This window comes from Haliaeetus leucocephalus, unplaced genomic scaffold, assembly GCF_000737465.1.
Source record: "Haliaeetus leucocephalus isolate CR32 unplaced genomic scaffold, Haliaeetus_leucocephalus-4.0 Scaffold190, whole genome shotgun sequence".
Lineage (NCBI taxonomy): Eukaryota > Metazoa > Chordata > Aves > Accipitriformes > Accipitridae > Haliaeetus > Haliaeetus leucocephalus.
The window spans coordinates 1,153,339-1,179,114 of NW_010972626.1; the positions used below are offsets into that span (position 1 = coordinate 1,153,339).

Genomic DNA, 25,776 nt, shown 5'->3' on the forward strand with positions numbered 1-25,776 from the left:
AGCACTGTACCAGCTACTAGGAAGACAGTTAGCTCTATCCCAGCTGAAACCAGGACACAACCCCTGGTTGTTCTTGCATTAATAAGAGGAAAGACAGAGGGACTATACTAACCTTGTGAAATCTAGAAGATGGTCTTCCACCATGGCACAGCTTTTGGTGTTGACACACGCCGATCTGCTGGGAAGCACCAAGCTCCTTTCTTCTTTCATCCTCCTTGGGTCCAAACACACTAAAAACTCAAAAATGTTCTTAAAGGCAGAAAATGGTTTTCCTGAGGTTCAGGGCTGAGTCAAAGCTCCATGGTGCAAGTTCCTTTTAGTTTAAGAAAGCTGAATTAACTAGACAAGTTTACATAACCTTTGCCGAACTAAGAAGTTACATGGCTGCTCCTGACACTTGTGCCACCATTTTTGACACATCAGTAACTAACCCTTCTGGCTGTAGGCATCTGGATGTTTCCATAGTTAGCTGTAGTCTGCTGCTCCCATTTCTAGCTGGCATCAGAACAGCTCCGTACTTACAAAGACCGAGCCAAATTTTGGCTGGCAGCAGCCTCTCTGCAAAACTCTTTCCATCCTTTCCCCACTGCACATCACTGTTCTCCTTGGCATGGCCGTGCACGCAAAAACGCGCACGCAAGGAGCTCGGCTGGGAGCTGCGGTGGGGGTGCCTGCCAGAGCCCGGCCAGCACGTACAGGGGTGCAGCACACACTGCAGGAGCCTAACCGGTGTGCCTTTTCCAGGGATAGAAATGGAGATTGTGAATAGTTGTGAAGCCAACAACGGTGGTTGTTCCCATACGTGCCACCACACCAGCTCCGGCCCGGTCTGTACCTGTAATTTTGGCTATCGGCTTGAAGAGGACCGGAAGACGTGCACTGGTAAGGCAAGGGGAAAAGGACATCCCTCGTTTTTACAAGCACACCTCAAGTAACAGTGAGGATCTCTGTACGTTAGCTACTCTCTGTATATGCACTACAAACAGGTTAACAAGGCTAGAAACAGATGCAAAACACCTCGAGCTCTGTAAATGCTATGAAGTTGAGGCATGTGCCTCATACTGCATTACTCTGAGCCCCCTGCAGCAAATAACCTTGCAGCAGAAACCCACCGTGGTGCTCACTACCCAGACTTTTGCTGCACCAGCATGTCAGGCTATGGTTTCATCCTGCGCTCACAGTGGGGCTGTGGCTCAGGCTCGCACAGCCAGGCTGGGTGGCTGTTTCCATCCTTCAGGCAGTCCAAAGCTGTGAGAAATCCTGGTGCCCTTCTTGCAGGTTAGTTGGAGGGACTATGCATTGAGGCACTTACTTACACCTACAGACTGCTCTTCCTATAAAATCAGCAAGCAGGAGGTTGCTAGCAAAGAGTAACAGTGTTTAGTGATGCAAAACAGTACTTACCTATCTCCATGCAGTGCAGAGTTGCAGTTCACATTGCTCAGGAAATTCTTGAATTCGTTTCCTCTTTGTTCAGTACCACCTTCTTCCTGCAGTTTTCAAGGAGCACGTCTGTCCAGGACATCTGTTGGGAACAAATACACTCCTTAACAGGCTGCCATGGGCACCCACAGTTGCTTGGGTGGGGGGGCGATTCCTCTGCCAGGAGACCAATGCAAAACCCCCAGGAACTTTGCTTTCCCCCGTGGCTCTGAGGAAGCAGCAGGAGCTGTCTCCATACAGCATCACAACACAGGGGCAAAAAAGCCAGGACCTGAAGTCTACTCTGAAAGAACATTCTTCCTTTGCATACTACAAAGGCCAGTACACTTTCTGCAGCCCAGCAGCGCTATCTGTTTTCCTACCAGACCCCTCCTCGGTCCAGCCTCCTCTGGTGGTAGGGGGATGCTTCACCAACCCCACTACTACCTGGGCACTGCAGTAATTCCACTTCATTGTGGACAAAGGGAGTCCCATAAATACAAGGGGCTTGAAATTTAAAGCCCCAGGAGCTCTGCTTTCTCCAGGTTATCTAGATCCATCCTTCAGACACTTCACTCTGAGATAGCTTGAAGGAACTGTGCAGTTCTCAACCATCTCTGAACTTGACATCAGTGTTTGTAACAGGGTAAATCAGGGAACAGAGGTCAGTGTTATGGTTGGAATCACCCCTCTTTGTAAGCACACAAAACATTTAAGAACAATCTCAAACTGAAAAAATCACAGTTAACTTCCCACAGGCCTCTAGGATTCAGGATTCCTCCCTTGGCTGGGGAGCACATTGCCGAGGATGATCTGTTAACATAAAGCTCACTCATTTCAAGAGGAAAACAAGAATGCTAGCTCAGCATTTGGCAGTCAGATCAGTAAGAGCCTACCAGAACTGGTCACAGAGCAATTTTAGCAAGTACTGTCACCACTGCAAAGCTAGATGCATACTAACATCCAGCGCCCTTTGTTTTTCATTTAGATATCAATGAATGTGACAGTGGGTCTCACTGTTGTCAGCAAGACTGTTACAATTATCCTGGAGGCTACGAGTGTGCCTGCTATGCTGGATACAGGCTCAGCACAGATGGCTGCGGGTGTGATGGTAAGCAGAAACATCTAGCTGGAGTCCTGCAAGCGCCAGCGACGCTGCAGTCCTCTGCCTTGCAGCACGGCAAGAGACGCATACGGAACGGGTGCCTCTAGTTCTGGTTTTTGTATTTTGTCAGCCTCAGTCTGCTTAGTGTGAGGACAACTCAGCTATTCTAACCCACACACTAGTCCACCACAACCGAAGAGTAGCAACAGGGCTTTTGAACACACTGATATCAAACTGGGATAACTCAAAATGAGTTGGTCCAGGTCTGACTCCAGTAGTTCACAGAAGTCATTTCATGTTCAACCCCAGAGGCCAACATTGCCCATCATTTTCACCCAAGAGATACAGGCAAAGAAAAGCATTTGTATAAAATAGAGCTAAGACAGCAACTAACACAAGCTTTTAATAAAGAGAACAAAAAATTGTCCTACCTGGTTGCGAACAGCCAGGCATTGCCTCCAGTTTCTCCCAGCTCATACCAGTTCTCCTGTGAGCTCTGATAAGTCACCTGCTTAGCAGAAAGAAGGTGGGGCTTTTTTCCTCCTAATGAGTTGTTCTCACTCTCCGATAACATTCCACAGGTGAAGCCTCAAGCTTACCCACCTCTTTGTACACAATCAGTGACAGATGTGAACTCGAGCCCAGCACACAGTATTTGGAAACCCAGGGCTCCCTGAATCACTTGGGTAGCGTCACTCCATTTTTAAGAGTCAGATGGCTTCACGTCACTAGCAGAGAGGATGCCATCAGCCTACTTGCTGATCTGTGGACAAAAACATATCTGGGCCCCTGTCCTGTACAGAGGGCATGCTCCCATTACACCAGAGTATCCCATGCTTTTTAGATGTGGACGAGTGCTCTTCACATAACGGTGGATGTGAACACACATGCCAGAACCAGCTAGGGTCTTTCCAGTGTGGCTGTGAGATCGGATACAAACTGGATGACGACCGAAGGAGCTGTATCCGTAAGTGCAACGCCTGGGCACCGCAGGGGTGAGCGGCGGGCTGCCCATCCCTCTGCCCTGCTCGCCCCCAGCATTGCCTCCCCTGCACAGAACCCAGACCAGCCAGGGCCAGCACAGGCTGGAGCTCATTAGCCCTGCACACCACCTTTTCCAGCTTTTTCACAGCACTTAGTGCTATTAGCAGGGGAAACAACTCACACCACCAGTGGAAAGCTTTCCCCTGACACGACTGGTCCTATTTCAGCCACATTGCACAGCACTTCCCAAAGGGGCATAGGGGATTTTGGCACAGGTACACCTAGGACAGTCTGTAGTGGTGACTCTGCATTAACCAAAGAACCAGAACCCTTTCCACAGTCCCCAGCCTCTACAGTTTTTCCTTACAAGAAATAATAGATTTTGCTTTTTTAAGCAGTAGTGTCTCTATCCCACCACCAAACGCACTATCACCCGACTTACTCACTTAGTAGGGCAGCCAACACCCCACTCGCTTCATCTAACGACCCCCAGCAGCATCACCCAGGTCCCCAGAAAGGCTTTCCAAGGTCTGGACCCAGAAGAGCAGCACTGATCACCTCCAAGCTCTGGCCAAACTGCTGAGCCTCCTCCGGGGAGTGGCTTTTATAGGGTCTACAGCCCCTGCCCTGGCTCCCAAGTGTGCCTCTGCTTAGCTTGATTGCTGGCATTTAACCCTTGCCTGCCCTGCAAGGGAAGCAAACCTGTAGCTGATGATAGATACTTTTTCCAAAAGGAGAACCAAGCTGAAATGCATTGCTTACTTTTGTTAGATGGGCAGTCCTGTTTAATTTTCCACAAAAGAATTAACTTCCCTGAAAACTCAAAGAGTGGCTCTGGTCAGAAAAATGGCAGGGCAAAGGCGATGGGGTGAGCGTGAGCTCAGTTACCCAAGAAGCCAGGGCTGTGTGTCAAGGTTAAGGTCAAAGCTTCTCCCATTGATTTTAAAGTCACTTAGCTGGCCCGTGCCCATTCTAGCCAAAATGAACAAGCAAACAAGTTGCAGAAATTTTAGAGGTGTCAATATAGAGAGAGCTTAGTGGTGCAAAGCATGCCAAATCAGATGCAGATGCAGCAACCCTGTCCAGATGTTTCTGGTTTCCCTTTCTTATTACACAGGTTCTGTCCTACTGTTCACCTCTTAGAGATCTTATCTCTTTTCCCATTTTGACATTGTCATCTCCATGACCGCTTCCCTAGCTCTAGAGGACCCTGTGGAAGCTCTGGACGGCCGGCGCCCCGTTATCCGCCCAATCCCTCACGTTGCAATCCTGCGAGATGAATTTACCCAGCTCTTTAATGATGACTATGAAGAAGAGGAGGAAGAGATGGAAGCAAGAGGAGAGCACACACTTTCAGAAAAATTTGGTGGGCATTTCGCAGCACTGGTAAATGGCACGCTTTGCTTGGAAGTCTTCAAAATTAATCACACGTGCTGGGTTTATTCGTGTTCGGTGCGCGTACCCGCAAGACTTGTCGAGTACCTTTCCTATGCGCACAGAACCCGTGTTAGGGCGCAGATGTGTTTAGCTTTGCCGCAACCTGCACACGGTGCGGGGGTTGCTCTGCTCAAACTCTCCGAGATGCCGAGGCAGCCTTGGGGAAGGCTCTTCACCCGCAGCGCTTCTCGTTGCAGTCTGCCTGGAGCACACGTTCGGCCCCGACTGCAGCCTGACCTGCGAGGACTGCCAAAACGGAGCCGCGTGTGACACGGAGGAGACGGGCTGCGAGTGTCCAGCGGGCTGGACTGGCATCGTCTGTAACCAGAGTGAGTGGTGCCGAAGGGCAGCGGGTGAAAAAGCTCTTCTCGCCCTCGCTGCGAGCCGCGCGTGGGGCTGCGGCAACCGGCTGAGCTTTGCCTCTCTTTCTCCCCCCAGCCTGCCCGGTCGGCACCTTCGGGAAGAATTGCAGCCTGACCTGCCGCTGCCAGAACGGCGGCACCTGCGACCCCGCCACGGGCGCCTGCCGCTGCCCGCCCGGGGTGGCCGGCGAGCTCTGCCAAGACGGTAAGCCCGCGGCTCTCCCCTCGCCCGCTCCGCGATCCCTTTCCTTCTCGCCGCAGCCCTCGGCAAGGCGCAGGGACCCGCCGGCGTGCGGGCTGTCTCGCCTCGCTGCAAAAAGGCAGGACAGTGTCTCTGCTGGGCTTTGAAATCGAGCGCCAAACCCTGGGGCCTCGCTTGCAGGTTTCTTTTCTCCCTAAAACGTTTTCCTCTAAGGAAGTAGCAATGTTCCTGAGGTGCCGTGCAAGTGATGGTCCCCAGCCTGCAGAGGCAGCTCATTTCTGTTTCTCTCAGCGCATTAGTAGAGCATTTGCCGTAATTTGATAGAGGGCTATTACAGCCACCTCTGATGCCGCTCTTTGATGTTCCAGTTGTGCTTCCCTGAAGCCTTAAAATGTTTTCCACAGGACGCCTTACACTGGCCCCTTTCTAGCTGTTCACTGAAAGCATCTTTCAACTCTTTTGTCGACCCATCCCAGTGTGAGCGGCTCTAACACATCCCTGCTCCATCTGACTCGGTGGGTCACCTAGTCTTCCGTGCAAAAATGTCATTTTAATAAGGAAAAGCTGGTAGAGGGGATTCTTCACCCACAAAAGAGTGTTCCAGGCAGCATGCCTTCTCTTTGCACTGGAAGACCTTTGCAGTCCCTGTTCGCTACTCAGCAATGACCATGGGCTGCCATCTCTATTTCACTGGACATTCAGTGGCGGACACAGAAAAGAATGTCAAAAACGGATGTTCAGTGGTAACTTTATAGAACTGTGGAGGTATTTTCCACTGAAGAAAAACCAAAGCATTGAAAAGTTGTGACAACAGTAGTTACCCAAAGTACCCAAAGGAGGTGCCAGTTGCTGTTGGTATTTGTTTCTCGCTCCCAAAGAGTTAAAATCTGGGGGACATAATCTAAAAACGCAGAAAGAGTGAGACAATAGGAGATGCAGACCAAATGACTTCAGACAAACGGTCAGGAGCATCTGGGAAGTATTACTGAAGGAGGAGACCAAAGCAGAATGTAAATGAATGCAAGAGATACCCCGACCTTTTCTTTCTGTAGGAAGGAGGTGATTGAGGGGTACAGAGAAAAAACAGGAAGGTGAGATTAAAATAAACAATGAAGAACTGATCTGTTGTCCCAGGGTGGCATTTCCTCTGCTTAGACCGTCTGCTCTTCTTACCATACGGGAGAAGGCATGTGCTGCCTGGACAGATGCTGGCCGGAGCTTTCTGCTGACACAGTCTGTCTGCCATGTGCTTCTAATATTAAGGTCTTTAGCATAACAGAGAAAGAACAGTAATTTATTCCCTTAATAGTGCAAATGCCGCTGCTGTTTATCAATGGGAGCAGCCTCGTGGATTACTTTCTCCCGTATGAAAAACTTGACTTCTCAGAGCCCTGCAGGGTAGGTTTCTAGCACGACCAGCGTTACCGTTTCGAGCGCGGTGCGGAGCCGAGGGTGCCCTCCGGGCACCCCGGATGGCTGCAGAGCGGCAGCAAGCGAAACGCGCTGCGACACTCCGTGCAAGGACAGGAGTGCCGACCGCTGAAGCAAGCTGGTTTTGAGCTGATGCGGGGAATCTGATTGCTCTTATCATTACCTTATTGCGTAGAGACACAATCTGGTCAGAAAACAAGCCAGCCTTCTTTTCAACACTAGCTGTGTCCTTTGCCTAGGTTCGTTTCCGCTGCTATGCGGCTTTGATTTTGGTACGGTTTTCCCGTGGTCTGCCAGAAAAAAAACCAACCGGCCCAAATTGGCTCATCTTCCCCAAAAATCTCTCTCTATTACTAGGGTGTCCGAAAGGATTTTTTGGGAAACAGTGCAGGAAGAAGTGCAACTGTGCCAACCGGGGTCGTTGCCATCGGATTTATGGAGCCTGTCTCTGCGATCCTGGCTTGTACGGACGGTACTGCCACTTAGGTATGCGTGTCCTCACCTTTTTTACGAGAGATGTGTTATTCTCAGATTACAGCCTTTCTAGAGGCCATCCCTGGGAAGGGCCAGCGCCGGGTGGCAAGGTTTCTGTCCCTTGCGCTCTGTCGTTTGGCCTCGCGGGTCGCTGACCAGCTCCTTCCCTCTGCATCCAGTTTGCCCCAAGTGGGCGTTCGGCCCCGGCTGCTCCGAAGAATGCCGCTGCGTGCAGCAGAACACGCAGGACTGCGACAAGAGGGACGGCTCCTGCCGATGCAAACCCGGCTACCGCGGCAAGCGCTGTGAGACAAGTGAGTGGCCGAGAAGCATTCACAGAGCATCCCCCTCTCTCCTCCCACAGCCTCTTTTCCCCTAGTTATTGTTCTGGGGGGAACGGCTCAGCTCGCTTTCCACCCGCCTGAGACTGCCTCGCCCCTCGCTGTTTAGATGAGGAGCAAAACTTGCTATCAGACTCGGTCACGTTCAGTTAGCGCAGCCGGGTGGGAGTGCCTGTAAATGGGGATGGTGGACGTCGTCCAGCCTGCTGCGCCCAGCTATCGGCTGGGGAGGGTGCTGGTCAGTGCCCGTCGCCGCGAGCTGGGGCTGCCTGCTCTTCCAGGGTCGACCGAGTAATGCCAGATGCTCTTTCATTTGAATTACGATTGTTGACAGGCTGCGACCCTGGCTATTACGGGGATGGCTGCAAGAAGAAATGTAGCTGTTCTCCAGAAGCGTCCTGTGACCGTGTCACCGGAGAGTGCTGGAAGGAGTGTCCCCCCGGGTACCACGGGGAGAACTGCCACCAAGGTAAGGCAGGGGCCCTGCAAGGCAGCTCTAAGCCTGCTGTGAACTCACGTCTCCTCCTCACGTGTACAAACTTCTTCACCAAACCACGTGAAGAGACTTGCAGAATCCCTCCCGTGCTCTCTCAGACCCCCGAGCCCACCGCAGTTGATCTAATGAGCGAGAAGTTGAAACGGCTTCAGAGCTGCTGTTCGCAGGTCTGTCTTTGTAAAACGCTGCCATCTCTTTAAAGCGGCGAGCAGGAGCTCTCATCCATAATGAATCATATGCAGAAAAGGAGAACAAGGTCTCGCTTTTTCCTGCCACTGGGGCATCTCTGCTTTTGTAGATGAAGGTGATAGATACCTACTTATCTTTTTCCCCCTTTAATGTCTTTTTAATTCCAGGCAATCGGTGCCCAGCAGAATGGTATCATATTTTCCACTCCATTTTCTTTTCCACATTGAAACTCTATTTGATCTGCAAGTGGAAAAGAAAATTTTGTATTCTGTTTACATTGTCAGGATTTAAACGTCTGCCTCCTAGAGCAGTTTGCTGCCCTTCACCTAAAGGGCCAGTTGACGGCATGGTAACTACACTGCACAAGATCCTGGGAGATAGTTGGGGTTTCAGAGAGCTTGACTTTCTTCAAACAAAGGTGTTTTGAGTGAACCTAAAGGTGGTAAGTCATTGGCACAAGGTGATGATTACAAAACAGGAACACAGTTCTTGGAAAATAATACCTTGTGCCAGCCTCAGAGCTGATCAACACCTGAAAAGCCAACCTCCCCCTGTTGTGAGGTCGTCTCCTTCCGAATCACACTTCAACTGGTTGGTTCCAACAGAAAATGCAAAAAGTAGTTGGACTCTCAAAGTCCACACCTGAAGACACGCTGCATTAAAAGAGGCTCACGGTGTTCAGCGCCTGAATTTTGATTCAAGCATCCCGGGACTTTCTGCACTAACTTACGTATATCCAAGCATTCCATCCACACCCACCCCAGAAATTATAGCTATTAACCTAATGAAGCTGCTAGCACATGATTATCTTGCATAACACCACAGCGGATAGAACATAGCCGGTCTGTTGGTCAGAATGAAAGCTGCAGATGCTCACAAAAAGTTCCGACGCAAGCAAGCGCTAGCAGAGCTAAGCAGCGTTAGGAGGAGTGATGCGAGCGGCTTTTGCAGGGCTCGTGCCCCCTCGCAGGGGTCCCGGCAGCCCCGGACCCCCCTGCCATGGCGGGATGCGGCTGCCTCCAGAGCCACGCGGCGCCTCGGCGGGCTGGGTGCTTTTGGTGGGGATATTTTTAAAAAGAATAAGAAAGGAGCTTAAGCCTGTAGGGGGGAGTCACAGGAAATAACACAAATATTTGTATAGAAATAGTAGGCTCTTGGCTGTTGTTCGGATCTGGAAATTATTAAAGGGTGAAGACAAACATCTGCCATCAATTAGCAAAGAGGAGGAATAACAAAAACTCCACTGTGTCACTTGAAATCTACGCGCTGGTGTGCTTTTCCTCCGTGATTTGTGAACGCTGGTGTGTCTGCGTCTGCCGAAGCCTTACCAAAGGTTGGCCTCGGTGAGCAAAAAGGACTGCGGGCACGGAGCTCTTCTGGGAGGCTCAAACAGGATCTGAGGCTCTGTGGGCCTGAGGCCCTCAGTCTGCACGTAATTAGCTGGCTGCTAAATTGTGTCACGGGGTACAAAGAGCAACCCGAGCTTTCTGGTATCAGCAGTACCACTCTGGCGTTCAAAGCAGAGGGAAGGAAAAGCTCTTCCTCCTCCTGCGGGTGAGGATGTTCCTTCTTTATCGCTTTACATCGATGTACCTGCTGCAAACCTTGCCGCTGCTTAAAAGCCTGGCTTCCAGATTCCGGAGGCATTCAGCTGGGGCGGTAAAACCCCCCCCCAGCATCTCATAGAAGTCAAGGGATGGTTTGACGGGTTTGGGGGCTGTGGACGCGGTGTTCTGCACCCCGGCACAGAGCGAGCAGGGTGGCTCGGGTCGCTGGCCGTGGGATGAGCCGGTGTGTCTGGGAGGCAGAGCAAAAGCCCACTTTTCCAGACCCGTTTGCCCGGCTGCCGGCACCTGCGGCGAGGGAGCGGGTTATTTTGCAGAATCGTATTCACAGACTGGAGACCAGTTTGGCCTCAGCCGCTGGGCGTGCGACCGGTCGCTCTGGTACAAAGAAATACTAGTCGGAAGGGCAAGCGGCAACAGAGATGGGATACTCAGGCAGGCAAATCGAGGCCATGGGGTGAAGTGCTAGAGGTTGCTGGTGACTGCTGTGGATAACAGAGCATCACATCCAGGCACACGAGCGCGGTCTTCCCCTGCAGCGTGGGAACCGGTCGCAGCCGGGCTTTTCCTCGCGGAGCCGGCAGCATCTTTGGGATGCGGGGTCTGATGGGTGGTAGGCTCTTGGGAAAGGCACCTCGGGAGGGGACGGTTTTCACACCGCTGTTCTCGACGCAGAGTGTCCGGAGGGGAAGTTCGGGGCGGGCTGCCGGCGGTCCTGCTCCTGCGGCGGATCGCCCTGTGACCGGAGCACGGGGCAGTGCCTCTGCCTGCCAGGCTGGACGGGACACGACTGCGGCCAAGGTGAGGAGGCAAGAGCGGCGAATGCGCCGAGGTAGGGATTTAGGCGTATAGCTGTTGGTTTTCTTTTGCTAAAATTCATTTTAGAAACATCTAGTGCAATTAGAATCGCCTTTGTGGAAAATTAGGAAGAATGGAGCTTTTGATGGTAAGCCTTAAACGATCGCCTTGGCTAGCTTAGCTCTGTGGCTGAAGCTGAGTGAAGTACAAGTAAACATACGCAATAAAAAAGATGAAGATGTTTTCGGTTGTTGCAGTCCTTGACATTGGAAAGGAGTCTTTCGTTACTGATGTGCATTTTTAGCTGCTTTCACCGTATTACTCCTTAACTGCTGGAAAACTAGAGAATCCTAAATTAAAAAGTTTTACATGATTATACAGTATTACAGCAGCTGGAAGATATTAGTCATATATAGATGTCCTGCTCCTAATAGTTTGACTGAGCAATAAAACCATGCATGCACAGTGCTTACCATACATTTCAAACTGACTTTTTTCCAGGCCCTGGAGCAGCTTAGGAGCAGTTAAGCAAGGATTCTTGCCCCAGTTTTATCAGTTCTTAGCCTTTTGCTTCTCCTTTGCAACTAAAAGCAGATCTGGGAATGCTGACTAGCGTGCTGTCCGGTAGTGTGACAGCAGCTGCAAAGACCCTTTGCCAGCAACACCATTTCCTAGCAAGGAGCCCTTGTAGCTCCCCACGAGTAGATGCGAATCCAAAATTGACATGAAAGCACTGGACTAAGATCAGAATAGCACTTACCAGGGCTCACACGCTGTTTATAAAACAAACAAAGCAACGTTGTCCCCGCTAGTAGCCACATATCGCCAAACAAAAGTTCGTGCTTTGCGTGAAGCACGAACACGAACGAGAAAGGGGACGCACTGCCGTGCACCAGAAAACGGACGGTCCCCCTTTACGCCTCGGCTGTGATCCCAACGCTTGTGTGTCCTCTCTCTCTGCCCGCGCTGCAGCTTGCCCTGACGGCCGCTGGGGCCAGGGCTGCCAGGAGATATGTCCCGAGTGTGCGAACAACGCCAGCTGCGATCCCGCCACGGGAGCCTGCCTGTGTCCACCCGGCTATACCGGCCGCCGCTGCCAGGACGGTGAGTGCTGCCTGCCGTCGGGTCCCTCACGCCTGAACGGCTGGCTCCAGATGGAATGAGAGCTATTTAGGTCGACCTGGAGTAGCTGCTCTAGCGAGCAGAGCATCCAGCTATCGAGCAGGCACTGCCCAGAGCAGGACTTAGCACCGCGCACGCCTCCGCTGCCTCAAACTTTGGGGCACGGGCTGGGTTCTTCCCCTGAAGCCCCTCTATCCTACCTTCCCGGTGGTAACTTTCGCACCCGCAGAAAGGGAGGCGAAACCCTAAGCCCCTCGTCCCGTTCAGCCCAGAGCCGAGCACCCAGGCTCGGCGGAGGAGCGTCGGTGCTCGTGGCGGCTCTGCAGAAACACGCCGCGGTACCCGTCGGGTCTCTCGGGAGGGCAGCCCTCGCCGCGGTGTTAGAGCAGCCATTTGCAGTTAGTCCGTGTCTACATTGGCAGTGTGTCCGCCTGGCTGGTTCGGCCCAGATTGCCAGCTGAGCTGCAGCTGTGGGAACGACGGACATTGCCATCCCGTGACGGGGACGTGCAGCTGCGCGCCTGGCTGGACGGGGTACAACTGTCAGAGAGGTATCGTACCGCTCTTTGTTATCCGTCGCTCCTAGAAAGCGCTGACCTGTGCTGTCGTTTCCTTCATTGCCATCTTTGTGCTGTGCCTCTGCCAGAGAGGTCTCTCCAAAATCCTTTAGGTTTCTCCGCTCTGTCCTGCCCGTGCCATCAGGTGCCGCTCGCCTTTCTGTCGCGGGCTTGCTCGCAGAATGAATTCACATTATATACGTGCTAATGTAGCAGCCGGTCTCACCGTCCCGCTGAGTTTTCTGAGGACCCACAGCTGCGTTTGTCCTTCTGCCCGAGGCAGCAGCTGTAGTCAATGGAAATAACACCCCGAGGAGCAGGCAGCGCTCTCCCCGCGCTTTTGCTGACCGGAGAAGCAGAGCGGGTGGCACGCGTGCCATTAAGGGTCGGTTCCCTCCTGTGTTTCAGCCTGCGATGCAGGTCGCTGGGGCCCCGACTGCGCTCACACCTGCAACTGCAGCAACAGCGACGGGAGCTGCAGCGCGGAGACGGGGCAGTGCGTCTGCGACGCCGGCTACACGGGCGGCCGCTGCGAAAAGAGTGAGTGCTGCCCTGCTCGCCTTTAAGCCGAGCCAAATGATGCAGATTTAGTTTTCGGGGGGGTGGGGGGGAAGGCATTGCACAGGCAGGCCAGGAGGCTTCTGCCTTGTCCCCATAGAGGGAGATGGGGAAGCTGTGCTGGAGAATTCTCCAGCAGTGTTTCTTGGTTCAGTCACAGAAATTCAGTCCCCGTGCCCCGTCTCTGATGTCGCCAGCCCTGCCCTGTCCTGAGGGTAGTTGGGTGATGTGGGTGCACGTCTGTAAGGGACAGGGTAGAGCCCGCTGGTCGTTACAGAGCAGCAGCCGCCAGATACCGTTATTGCCATTCGGAGCCTGAGCTGCTGCCTTAGCAGAGCTTCCCGGGGACGCCAGGAAAGGACAGGCTCCTCAGTCTCGTTTGCTTCTGCTTGCCAGAGTGCCCTGAAGGATGGTTTGGGCTGAGCTGTCGGCACCGGTGTCAGTGTGACAACGGGGCTGCCTGTGACCACGTCAGCGGGGCCTGTACTTGCAGCCCGGGCTGGCGAGGAACCTTCTGTGAACACGGTAAGTACCTTCGCGTGAGGACCCAGCGCTGCCAGCGGCTCCCACGGACCACGGTCTCCTTGCCAGCGGGGTCAGCAATCCTTGTCTGGCTTTGCTATTCTGTTGCAGCGGAGAGAATCCCTCGGGACGGTGATGGGGAAAACCGCGTGTCCACAAGCTGCTAAGTCTCTGGTTTTAATTCTGAAGGGAAAAGGTCTAGGAAAAAAAAAAGACTAACGAAATGTAAACGAGGAGTAAACGCACAGCTGCCTTGGTCGCCCGTGTGTGTACGCAGGTTGCACACTGGGTCTCGGAGCAGCCTCTCCACGGGGTCCCTGGTACAGGGTTCTGGCTCCCCCACCAGCCTGCTCGGTCTCGTGGTGGTCAGAAACCTAATGCCATTGCTCTTCCGATCCCCCCCAGCTTTGTCCTGCACCTTGAACGTCCGTCATGGACACGCATCCAATATTCTGCTGCCCTGCCAGGGGGAGAGAGCCATTAACAGGGGGCTGTCACACCGGCGCGGCATTTTATTGGCGAAAGAGGCCACCAAGAGGCATCTCTTCTCTGCTGGGAGATTTCCAGCTGTCTGTATAGGCATTTTGTGGGGATTCCTCCTTTGTTTTCCGCAGCCTGTCCTGATGGATTTTACGGACTGGAGTGCCGGCAAGCCTGCGACTGCCTGAACGGCGCCCGCTGTGACCATGCAACGGGCCAGTGCCACTGCCCCCCCGGCTGGGATGGTCCCCGCTGCGGCCAGCGTAAGTGTCGCTGCAGCCTGGCACCCGCCCTCTGCAGCTGGGGATGGGATGGGATGGGATGGGATGGGATGGGGCGGGATGGAGCGAGGCAGGAGCAGCCCTCTGCGAGGCACTCGGGAGCCCTCGCCGCCTCTTGCGCTGCTAGGTCATAGAGCCTCGAGGTTTAGGTGTCTGTTCTCCACATGTGATTTTCTCTGCATGGAAGTTAATTCTGTGCATCAGAGAAGTATTCGGTTTCGGAGAGGGACTGGGGGTCTCTGGCGGAGCACATTGTTATTGACTGTAATGAGGGCTTGGGCGTCTGGCAAAACAGTTCCCTAAGAGATAAAATGATGGTGAAGATAGTAACACTGTCTGTGTTTGGATGTCAGCCACCTGTAGAATACAGCTGTTATTTCCCCATAGCATCATAAAAAACAACTTACTTGCACAGCTGTCCAAAGCAGCCGCGCACCTGTGTGGGTTCCTCTCCCAGACGGATGGTTAGTAGGAGCCTGGTTGATGCAATTCATACCTGCTGCCTAACAGTTTTGCCTGCTTCTGCTCTCACGAAGCATGCCAGGAGAACAGGTACGGCGAGAACTGCAGCCAGACATGCAACTGTTTCAATAACGCTACCTGCAACCACGTCAGCGGCCGATGCCTCTGCGCAGCCGGGTGGACAGGACCCACGTGCCAGCAAGGTAACGCACCTTACGGTCGCTTCCCAACCCGGACTGTCTGTTTCCTCTGCCAGCGTGTGTTAAAAATGCCGTTTCTCGGGGTGGGTCGGAGTTTTCGATGGAGTAGCAACTATAAAAAGCTGAGACTGTACCATAGCAAGGCCAGCTTGCAACTAAGATCGTCCTTTGCTTCCTGAGTCGGTCGCAAAGAGAGAAGCCAAGAGGTGACCTTGTCCCAGAGAACCAGAAATTGCAGTTTCATAGCAGCACATAGAGTAACAGCTCGATGGTCCACTGCTCTGAGCATTCAGGCACCAAGTCAGTGATGCCTCTAGGCACGGCTTAGTGAAACTGTGCACAAGAACAATTATTCATGCAGTTAAATGGCTTTTTTTCTCTGCCAAGCCCTGACACTCTCTGGGTCTAGGAGAGGGGGATGTTCTGCAGCTCAGAACCGAAGGCGCTGGCTACCAACTGAGCATCTCTCCTGGCTGCTGAATTCACCCGACCTTTTTTCTTTTGTGTATTTTCCACCAGCAGCGCTAAGAAAGCTCTGAAGAGATGAGGCGCCCAGTGCCCTGTGTCATCACTGCCTCTTACCTGAGCAGGCTAAAATACCGAATGTCTTTATGTGGGCAGCTAAGCAGCCTGAGGGTGTCGTTGGCTCCTCTCCCTGCAAGCAATAATGGCTTTGTTTTATATCAGGCCGTCCACCTATGGCTCTTGGCAAGGCTACCAGCGGCGTGGTGTTTGCCTTCGGAGCTGTTTTCTGACCGTTCGCCCTGGTTTTCCCGCAGCGTGCCCGGTGGGTTTCTACGGGAGGAGCTGCCGCCAGCGCTGCCTCTGCCAAAACGGTGGCACGTGTGACCCCGCCACGGGGCTCTGCGCTTGCCCCGAAGGGTGGACGGGGCTGGCCTGCGAGCTGGGTGAGTACCGGTGCTTCGGCAGCGCCGAGAAACGGCGCCTCTGGCACAAACTTGTCCCGTTTCGGCCTCGTTTTCCTCGGAAGGCAGGCTGCGCCGTCCTCGCTGGCGCGCCTTCGGGGAGGTGGGGGGTCGGGACGGCGTTTCACCCTGTGCCCCCTCCTAGAGTGCGCGCAGGGACGGCACGGGGCGGACTGCCGGCAGCGCTGCGAGTGCCGTCACGGGGGGCTCTGCGACCGCCAGAAGGGCCACTGCGTCTGCCAGCCTGGCTGGACGGGCGAGAAGTGCGAGAGCCGTAAGTGGGGCAACAAGGTGGGGGGGGGGGCCTGACCGTGGGTACCGTGTGCTGCGTCAGTGCCCCGCTGCGGCACAAGGGGGGACCTGGGTGGGGTTTAAGCAAAAAGAGATAAAATTTGGATTTCAGCGCTGCAGAGAGAGCTCGTGGGTGCCAGGATTCTGGCTGTGTGCCCCGGTTTTGCCTACCACTGTGCTTTCTGCTTTCCCTAAGGCAGTGGTGTATACTGGTGGACCAGCGCCAGTGGGAAGGGGCTGGGGTTCCCAAAGGCACAGGTCCCCGGCCACCAGTGCAAAGCCGCAGGCTCCGAGCAGGGCAGCGATCCCCCTGTCCCACTCCCTGCACGGTGAAACCAAAATGCCAAGCGAAGATCTTCTTCTGTTCCATTTATTTTAAGAGTAACAGAAGCTCATCTCCTTTCCATTGTTTCTTCTACTCTTCCCTGCATGGCCTGATCGCACTGACCTTAAATGCCTGGCTTCAGTCCTAAGCCCCAGCAAATAATTACGTCTGTCATTCGGCAGGCTCCTGTGTTCACCTTATCTTTAAAGGTAACACACACATACCCTGGCAATCCCTTTACTATGAGGAAGTGTTGAAAAGGCTATTGGCCTAAGAGCAGCAACAGGGACTTGCATCGAGTATCAGGACACCAAGAAGAGATCCACAAGCTTCTTCCCTTTCAGGGGTCATGGCTCCTCAGCCTGGCATATTCCTTACATTACGGTGTAAAAGGCATGCCTTAGCCCAATGCCATTACTTGTCAGCGGAATTCTGGCCATAAGGGAGCTGCCCGCTGAAGCTAGGTCTACCATCAGCCTCACCAAAGTGCTCTCTGGTTTTCTGCCTGGGATTGTCTCTGTTTACGGCGGCTGCGGCTGGCAGCCGAGCCTTGGCCACAGAGTCGAACCTGCAGCCCACCTCGCTGGCCGAGGGCGAGCCACCGCATTCTGCTGCATCCTCAGGCACGTCATCCCCTCCCAGTGTCGCATCACACACACTTCCAAAACCCCACACCGAGACCAGCAGCAAGGTCCATCGTCACGAGGCAGCGTTAAACTGCCAGGGTGGCAATTATGAAGGACAGGCAGGGGGAGATTTTACCTTCCAGGTAAAAAAACACAACCTGTGGCTGTGGCCATCACATCCCGGGGACTTTTCCTGCCTTACCCCGTGCCCGGTTGCTTGACCCGAGCTCACCCGCAGGTTCACTTTTATAATTTCTGTCAACATAAGTTAATTAAAAAAACCCATCCGCAAATGCAGAAATTGTAAGACTTTTTTTTCTTAAAAAAGCTGGAATCCTCTCCTTGGCTTCCCACAGAGCTCTATTTCAGACTGAGTATATGTGCAAGTGTCTGCCCAGCTGTGCACAGTGCAGCCGCAGTCTCACCACAGCTGCATGTACAAACTTGGCCCTTGCATGGACAAGCAACCTGTTTGGACGGCTGTATGGGACTTACTGATTTTTTTGCATTCATTCATGAGGCAGGAGTGAAAATGAGGTCCGTAGATTTTGCACCTGCAGCGCTAACTTCTGCACTGTTCTGGTACCGCACACATTTTGTTTTGCAGCTGCTTTAGAAACCAGGTGCTTCTATGACAACAGAAGAAGCAACAAAACTAAACGATTGCTGCCGTGATCAAAATATACTGTGCTGGCACCCAAGCCTCATTAAACAGTGCCAGGATAACACTTCCAAAACCACGTGGCGCAGTTAAAGAGAGCCTTTCTTTAGGTGACCGCCAGCGGTACACCTCACGCTCGGGTACCCTGAGCAGATTTGACTGGTGATGCTGCCGGGACACTCGCACTCCTGCACGCAGGGGCAGGGGGCATGCGTTTGGGTGCGGGCTGTGGGGCGATTTCCCCCGCCATACGTGCCGTGGGGGGAGAGAGGGACCGATGCTGCCCATCACCACTGAACCAAAGGCAAGGGGGTCCTAAGCTCCAGCCACACCGCTTGCTGGAGCGATAATACCTTCGCGGGCTGGCAGAGGCCACCGGTCTTGTCACAGCACCGCTCTGGCTTGGCAGGAACGAAAGGGGCAGAAATAAAGCGAAGCGTGTGCCTACAGAAACCGCAGTGAACCAAAAGACCCACGTCACCTTGTGTAACTTGTCTCTCCCGTTTGCATCTCTGAAGCTTGTCCAGAGGGGCTGTTCGGGGCACTCTGTGAAGAGCCCTGCGACTGCGGGGACAACGTCTCGTGCCATCACGTTACTGGCGCTTGCGATTGCCCCCGTGGCTGGAGGGGCCGGCGCTGCGAGAAAGGTGAGACGGCATCCCTTCGGTGGCATGGTGTCTGGACGCCGCCGGGTACGTCCCTGGCTCAAGGGAAACCGAGGCTCCTTCCAAAGTCTGCGAAGGAGACAAACTTCCTTTTTAAATAGGAGCTACAAGTCGCGGCAAAGCGTTTTGAGGAGCTGACAGCCTGCCCTCAAAGAGGCTTTTGGGTTGCGGCAAAAAACGCTGTCTACCTGGCTCAGCGCTGCGTGCGGGAGCCGGGCGCCAAGGGCAGGAGCAGGCCCTTGGGCTCTAATGCCTTTCGGGCGTTAACGATAACTTGAAAGCCCGTCAGGAGACTTACTGCTCCTTGCTTGTATTCCCACAGCCTGCCTGCCGGGTTCGTTCGGGAAGAACTGTGCCAGCCGCTGCGCCTGTCCCCTGGGAGTGCCTTGCGATCACATCACCGGCCGGTGCGGCTGCCCGCCAGGCTTTACAGGCTCTGGATGTGAAAAATGTACGAAGAAGGGAGCGATCCTCTTACAGTTCTGCTGACAGGCTCTGGGAACATGATGGGTCAAGCAATTGCTACATAAAATAGAGAGGAAAAAAATTAAAACAAGGAAAAAAAAAAACCCAACAGCAGGCTGTGCCAAGGAGCAACTCACATTTTGGCAGCTGGGTACATGCCCGCAGAATGTTAGCAAAGCACAGGGAGCCAAGAGGGAAATCAAGAGCTATGTATTTATCCAGAAGATTAGCAATAAATCAGTATTAAAATGAGCTCCTGTGGGTACAAGCAAGTCTGGAAGAGACACAGGCATGTGAGCACATTCCTCACCCAGAGGGCAGGGGTGTATTTGCGATGTCTGTGTGTGCGAGGGTGGAGGATTGCGGGAGGAGAAGGGTAGGTAGGGCTAGCATTGCAAAAGGCATCTAATACCTTTAAGTAAGTACTCAGTTTTCTTTTCAATCCAAGTCTTTCCTGGAATCAAGGAACCATTTGCGTGCGGCTGCCTTTGCTTTTTGGGTGGCAGAGAACTCTCACTGTCATAAAAGGCTTCCTGAACCCCAGCTTAAAATAAAAAGGGAAAAAACCCCCCTTGCACGGAGGGGTGGGCTAGCTCCCACTAAGCAAATCTGAGTCGCCCTGGTGCCCTCTCTCCTGACAGCCTGCCTGCCAGGGACCTTCGGCGAGGACTGTGGTCAGATCTGCCAGTGTGCCGGGGCCACCCAGGAGTGCCACCCGGTCACCGGGGCTTGCGTCTGCGCCCCCGGCTTCCACGGTCCCACCTGCCAGCTGGGTGAGTCCGCGCTCGGTTCCTCTTCTCCCTCCGGTCCTTCACGGGTTGCTGCCCGAGGCTGCGGCGAAAGCACGGTGCCGGTGCCGGGAGCGCCGGCGGTTTCGGTGCGGAGCCATCGCCCCCGGCGTGGGGCTGACCGCTGGAGAAACCTCAGCTCGGGGAGCAGCCAGCTCGCTGGAGCGGCTTCACAGCACCGGTTCTCCTGGGTTGTCTTTCCTGGTTTCTTGCCGTGGTCACCTTTGTCCTCGTTGGCGTGGCTGAGGTCTGGTTTTTATCTCTTCTTAACCATTGTCCGGCTCTTGCGGCTTGGGAGCTGAGTCTGTCCGGGCAAGTGTTCTCTTGCTGCCTCGTCCAAGCCTGTCCCTGTACGCAGCGAGGCTCTGACCTCCGCGGTGCCTCTCAATGACTAATTTGCAAGTAGGAGTTCACATAAACAAAACATCGCTCTCATCTGCGCTCAGGCCGGGGGTTTTGCCATTTTCCTTTTGAATTGTGGGATATTTACTAGCGCTATCATCAGCAGAGAGGTTCTGAACAGTCCGAAGCTCCTTGGCATTGTCGCTTGTTTGCCATGAGATTACTTTAAAGTGCTTTCTGGGATTTTCTTCGGCTCCTGCCAAACAGCCAGAGCCTCAGAGCAGCTGTCCTGCTCCTCAGCCTGCACTGCCAGGAGAGCAGAGGCACCTGAGCAGGGCTTGCAGGAGCTTGTGTTATCTGTGATATGTGGGTTGCACCTGACACAATCAGCTCATGGATGGGATGCAAGTGTGCAAGCTGCATGCCCTTGGCATGTTGTGTGCTTTGGAGCAGCTCTGTGCTACAAAGCGGATCAGAAACCCGTCGACTGCACCAGCCTGGCACAAACCTGCTTCCAGCAGAGCTGTTGGCTTGCCCTGATGAAATGGCTGTATGAATGCACGCAGTGGATTTTTCCAGGGTGTTTGGACCTTGTTCTTGTCTCGTTAGGCACCGAGGCCATTGTTTCTGTTGTTTCCGCAGAGTGCTCCCCTGGGTGGTACGGCCGCAACTGCGAAATGCCGTGCAAGTGCAAGAACGGGGGACTGTGTGACATTACCACAGGGATGTGCCACTGCCCGGCCGGCTACATCGGCGCTGACTGCGGTATCGGTGAGTGCCCCGGCCAGCCGGAGGGGACGCGAGCTCGCAGGAGGGGAACGGTGGTAGGTGCGAATCCTGCACACAGCCCGGTCGCTGACCCTGCGGGAGATGAGGAAGGTTGCACTGACTGACTCCTGCCTCAGCCCATCGGCAGAAAAAGAGCTCCTTGTTTCGCTTTACAACCTGTGCTGTCAGCGATGCCCTCCCCGCTTCAGGACAGAGGCTGGCATAAGTAGTGCCAGCTGTGCTATGGGAACGCAGCTGCAGCGGGTCTCCTTTGCTGTCTGTCTTAACCACGTTTTCTCGCTCTATTTGGTTCGTGCCAAAATGCTTTCTCCGCTATGAAGGGCCTGACGCATCAGCCTTTGCATCATGCCATCGCTGTATTGCTGTCTCTCTGCTAAAAATGCTTCGCTCCTCCAGCAGAAGGAAACCTAAAAGCTCTTCTTTTCCTGGTCTGCCAGCCACGCTGCGTGCTAGCGATGGGGCTGCTGACTCCTCCGGCCCCCCCATTGCTTCGCTCATGGGCCATGGCCAAGTCTTTCCTCTCCAGCCATCAAACGTAGCCGGCTGTGCTTCAGTGGAACCAAGGCAGCTCAAAGTTCTCCTCCCACCAGGGTGTCCTGCTGGGCGCTACGGCAAGGACTGTGCACGGGCGTGCTCCTGCGGGGAAGGCGCTACCTGTCACCCCATCACCGGGGACTGCGTTTGCCCACCAGGAAAAGCTGGTCCCACCTGTGAGCAAGGTAAATAAATATTAGCTGCAGGGCCATGTGTCAGGACAAGCAGGCATTTGAGGCCGTGGGCTGGAAAAGGTCCTGAGCGGGAACCGATTTCCTTACCCTGAGTCCTCTGCCTTGGGCGCTCCTGCCCGAACCACGGCACGGTCCGTGTGCCCGCTGCCACTGCCTCTTGTCCCGCAGGCTGCGAGAAACACCGGTACGGGGTGGGCTGCCAGCAGACCTGCTCCTGCCGCAACGGGGGGCTGTGCGATGCAGCCGACGGCTCCTGTTTGTGTGCACTCGGGTGGACGGGGAAATCCTGTGAATTAGGTAAACCTGACTTGAATGCATTGCCCTACACTGGCCCCGTAACCGTGGAGCTCGCTCGGTCTGGTTCACGCTGGGTCCGGTTTCTGTTACCCCACCCGCGCCCGTTCTGCCTTATCACATCACGGCCCTCTGAAGCGCAGGAGCGGGGCCGGAGCCGGCTCTCCAGCCGCTGAGCAGCTCCGCCGCCGCATTTTCCCCGCAGAATGCCCGCCGGGAAGGTACGGTGCCGACTGCCAGCTCCGCTGCGCCTGCCTGCACAACGCCACCTGCGACCCGGGGACGGGAGCCTGCCGCTGCTCCGCGGGCCGCTACGGACCCCTGTGCGAACACAGTGAGTTGCGGCAGCGGAAACACTTTCGGCTTTGCGACGGGGGGGTTGTTTTCTAAATTTTGTCCGGAGGGCAGGACCGGAGGACAAAGGTGTGACCCACTGCAGTCGCACGCGTGGCTGGGTGCGCCGATGGGCTCCTCCTTTCTTACTGGTGTTCGCAGCGAACCCTTCCCAGGTAGCAGAAGTAGTCGCAGAGAAGGTAATTTCTATTCTCTGCATGAGACCGCTGGGTACAGAGGTGCCGTTCCAAGGCAGCCGGGCACGCGCGTCACCGCCGCGCAGCTTAGTCTTGGGTAGCTGAGCAAAGGCTTCGGAGCCGAACCGCTGTGCTCTGCAACCGAGGCTCGCCGCGGAGAACAACCGCATACGCTTGGGCGCTTCTCGGAAAGAAAGGCTCGCTGCTTCTCTCTGGTGGGCTGATGGAGGCTTTGCTGCAGAGGCCGTCCAGTTCAACCCACCCGCGCGTTAATTTAACGAGCTCTCCACCCGGCTCCATCCCAGGTTGTCCCCCGGGTTTCCACGGAGCTGGCTGCCGGGAACGCTGCGACTGTGAGCACGGAGCAGGCTGTGACCCGGCCACCGGTCGCTGTCGGTGTCCCGCCGGGCTCCGCGGCGAGCGCTGCCAGACAGGTAACGCCGTCCTCCTCCGGCTTCCCTCGGAACAGGCGGGACCCCGCGGCGCGGTCTGGTTGCGCATGTGCCGTATCTCACCTCTCAAAACAGGCTGCAAGGAAGGAACGTACGGCGAGGGCTGCCAGCAGCTCTGCGACTGCGCCGGCGATGCGCCCTGCCACCCAGCCACCGGGCGCTGCCTGTGCCCCCCCGGGAAAACCGGCCCCAAGTGTGGATCAGGTAAGTTGAGCCACAGCTTGGGACGGTGAGAAAGGGGACCGTGCAAGAGGAGTGTTGACGGTAGGCTAGAAGCCCGGTCCTGAAATGGATGCAAACCCCCTCTTGTTGGAGCTGAAATCTCATGGAAGGGGGCTTGCCTTTTTGTGTGTGTCCCCTCACCGAGTAAGAGGGCATCCGAACAGCGGTAGTCACCTCTCCAGCCTCTATTTGTAGTCCGATCTCAATGCAAATGCTCCCCCAGCCTCCAGTGCCCTCGTATTTGGATCACCAGAGTCAAAAGGCTGAGGGTCAAATGCAGAAGGAACACCTCGTTGGCCTCGGGGTGCTGCGATGTTCTGTAATACCAGAGGTCCAGACCGGGCTGGGTGTGGGGGGGGGGGGCGCAAAAAGCTCTCTGCCTTATCCTGTGCTCGGCCACCACTGCAAGCTCTGCCCATTGCACAGCGGGAAACATCTCGAGCATTTCTGCGGGGCCGCAGGAGCCGGCTGAACCCGCAGCAGTCTAAAAAAGTGCCTCTCTGCCCCCCTCACCAGACTGCCGGCCGACCGAGTACGGCCCCGACTGCAGCCTGCCCTGCCAGTGTGCCCCCAGCAGCTCCTACTGTAACGCTCAGAACGGGCAGTGCCTCTGTCTGAACGGGTACACGGGACCGACGTGCCGGGAAGGTAACGTATAGCCGCAGTGCCACAGTGAGTACCACGCGGTGGGGGGATCCTAACGCAGAAGCGACTGCTGGGGGGGGGGATGCTGCGGCAGCTGTGCTCGCTCGTGCCCTGGCGGGTTGGTTTTGGTAGCGGTGCTATCAACTAAAACCAGTTCCGTGGTATAGCCTCTTCCCGAGGCCCTCATTTGGTATGCTTTGCTCGCTGTCACGCAGCCGCGAGGGAGGTTTTATGAAAATGCAGGCTGCGTGCTGGCAGTGCTGTGAAAATAAAGCTATTTAGTAGCCTAGCCCCAAACGTGCCGGCGGTAAAGCCAGGACACAAAGCGCGCTCTTTTCTGCGTACCCTGGAACCAAATGATCCCGTGCACCGCCCACGGTGGAAAAAAACCCCCACGTACCTTCTTTCTGCCCAAACCGCGATTGAACCCGTTGGCTGAGAGCAACTCCCCCGTGGGTGCTGTGCAGCGGCAGGAGGGTCTGCCTTGCTTTGCAGGTGGTGCGCCTCGTCTGCTGCCGGCCGAGCACCCCTCCTCGGTCCCAGGTCAGTACCAGACCCCGACAAGCCCCTTATTGCACACCGCAGCTGCGGGCACCAACCTAAAACTGCTGCTCCGACGTGAAGCAACGGAGCCCGGCTGCGGGCACGGAGCCTCGTCCTGCTGGGGAGGGCAGCGGGGAGGAGGCTGATGCCCCCCCCCAGGGCAGAGCAGCCGCACTGGAGCATCAGCCCTGCAGCGTCTCCACTCCAGAGCCGACACAGCGCACGGCGTAAGGACTGACCTGTCCCGGTTTCCCTTCCAGTTCTGCGGTCCCCAGAGCCCACTGGGTCACCTCTGTCCCAGGGGGGGCTCCAGCCGGGCGAGCACTAGGTCCCGCAGCTACCGGTGCCCTCGGCGCGGCCAAGCAGCCACCCGAAGAAGCCAACGACCCATTCGACGAACTCGTTTACGAGCCACGTGAGCGGTCGTCGTTTCCCCCGACAGCCTAAGCTGCTGCTTTTGGAGTTGTCCGAGCGAGGCTGAAGCGCCGAGCGTAAGCAGTTCGTCACGACGGCGCGGGCTGGACTCCGGGCACGCCACGAGGGCGAGCACGCCGACGCCGGCGCGTGTCCTCGGCCGGACACCAGCAGGAACAGTTCAGAAGCAATCGCTCCTGGTCAGCGGACTTCGATAGTTCATGGCAAATTGCTGGCCTTCATCTTTTGGGTGCTGGGCTTGGGGAGGGGGCTGAAATTACGGTCCAAAATAGGTATTTATGCAACAATATTTATGGGAAGGTGTACAACAGTGTCATCAGAACTGATGGCTGAATGTGCCCGGCTCTCCTGACATAGTGCCCCCTGCAGAAGTACCACCTTACTTGAATTTTTTTTTTTTTTTAATTTGCATTTGCAATGGTCTTTTACTGTAAATTATCATCTACCGTGGGGAGAAGGCGTTGGGCTCTAGCACTTACTTACCACGCCGCCTCTGCAGAGCCGGTGCCCGCAGCCCGACCCTCCCTGTCAGCACGAGTCCCGGTTTGCATTTCCAGCGACAGGCGATTCCTCCCTCGCCGACGGTGCGGTCTGCTCTTGGCAAGCTTTGCAGGGGGTCAGGAGTGAAACTCCTGCTCTTCATAGCAGGAGTATATCAGCCTGCTTGAGCTGCCCACGTCATTTGCTCCACCGAAAAGCAAGCCTAAATTAAGTAATAATCAAAGATCCTGTGAAATAATTAAGTGTAATAATCAAAGATCCAAAGACACAAAGTTCTCGCATGGTCCGGTAAACACAAATCCCTATTTCAATGTTGTCGCCCCAACCCTGGACCCTGCGTTATTTTTCCATTCCAGTTGAACCCAGGAGCTGGGAAGGGTTCGGAGGCAGGAGGAACGGCCGGGAGGCTGCGCGGCTGCAGTCGGCTCCCAGCTCGGCAGCGAGCACGGCGTCACGGCAAAGCCGCGGCTGCCACCGGCAGCGACGGGGAACGCCATCGCCCCGGCAAGGGCCCTGGGCCAACAGCCTGCCCGAGCCAGGCCCCTTCATCTATTTGCACA

General features: G+C 55.0%; 1 protein-coding gene across 1 annotated transcript in view; it reads left to right on the forward strand.

Moving 5' to 3' along the window:
• Positions 1 to 24,695, forward strand: part of MEGF6 (multiple EGF-like-domains 6) — a gene marked incomplete at its 3' end in the record, with an annotated part of 102,182 nt that extends 77,487 nt beyond the window's left edge. The window contains exons 9-37 of the mRNA XM_010565393.1: positions 745 to 882; positions 2,411 to 2,533; positions 3,372 to 3,494; positions 4,710 to 4,877; positions 5,146 to 5,277; positions 5,387 to 5,515; positions 7,301 to 7,429; positions 7,597 to 7,731; positions 8,093 to 8,227; positions 10,684 to 10,809; positions 11,779 to 11,910; positions 12,351 to 12,479; positions 12,894 to 13,025; positions 13,440 to 13,568; positions 14,180 to 14,308; positions 14,863 to 14,991; positions 15,768 to 15,896; positions 16,060 to 16,188; positions 18,805 to 18,933; positions 19,589 to 19,720; positions 20,720 to 20,848; positions 21,457 to 21,585; positions 21,763 to 21,891; positions 22,094 to 22,222; positions 22,724 to 22,852; positions 22,946 to 23,074; positions 23,609 to 23,740; positions 24,233 to 24,355; positions 24,582 to 24,695. Of these exons, the coding sequence (XP_010563695.1) occupies positions 745 to 882; positions 2,411 to 2,533; positions 3,372 to 3,494; positions 4,710 to 4,877; positions 5,146 to 5,277; positions 5,387 to 5,515; positions 7,301 to 7,429; positions 7,597 to 7,731; positions 8,093 to 8,227; positions 10,684 to 10,809; positions 11,779 to 11,910; positions 12,351 to 12,479; positions 12,894 to 13,025; positions 13,440 to 13,568; positions 14,180 to 14,308; positions 14,863 to 14,991; positions 15,768 to 15,896; positions 16,060 to 16,188; positions 18,805 to 18,933; positions 19,589 to 19,720; positions 20,720 to 20,848; positions 21,457 to 21,585; positions 21,763 to 21,891; positions 22,094 to 22,222; positions 22,724 to 22,852; positions 22,946 to 23,074; positions 23,609 to 23,740; positions 24,233 to 24,355; positions 24,582 to 24,695 (3,780 nt within the window). The remainder of the gene's footprint in view (positions 1 to 744; positions 883 to 2,410; positions 2,534 to 3,371; positions 3,495 to 4,709; positions 4,878 to 5,145; positions 5,278 to 5,386; positions 5,516 to 7,300; positions 7,430 to 7,596; positions 7,732 to 8,092; positions 8,228 to 10,683; positions 10,810 to 11,778; positions 11,911 to 12,350; positions 12,480 to 12,893; positions 13,026 to 13,439; positions 13,569 to 14,179; positions 14,309 to 14,862; positions 14,992 to 15,767; positions 15,897 to 16,059; positions 16,189 to 18,804; positions 18,934 to 19,588; positions 19,721 to 20,719; positions 20,849 to 21,456; positions 21,586 to 21,762; positions 21,892 to 22,093; positions 22,223 to 22,723; positions 22,853 to 22,945; positions 23,075 to 23,608; positions 23,741 to 24,232; positions 24,356 to 24,581) is intronic.
• Positions 24,696 to 25,776: the final 1,081 nt, after the last annotated feature.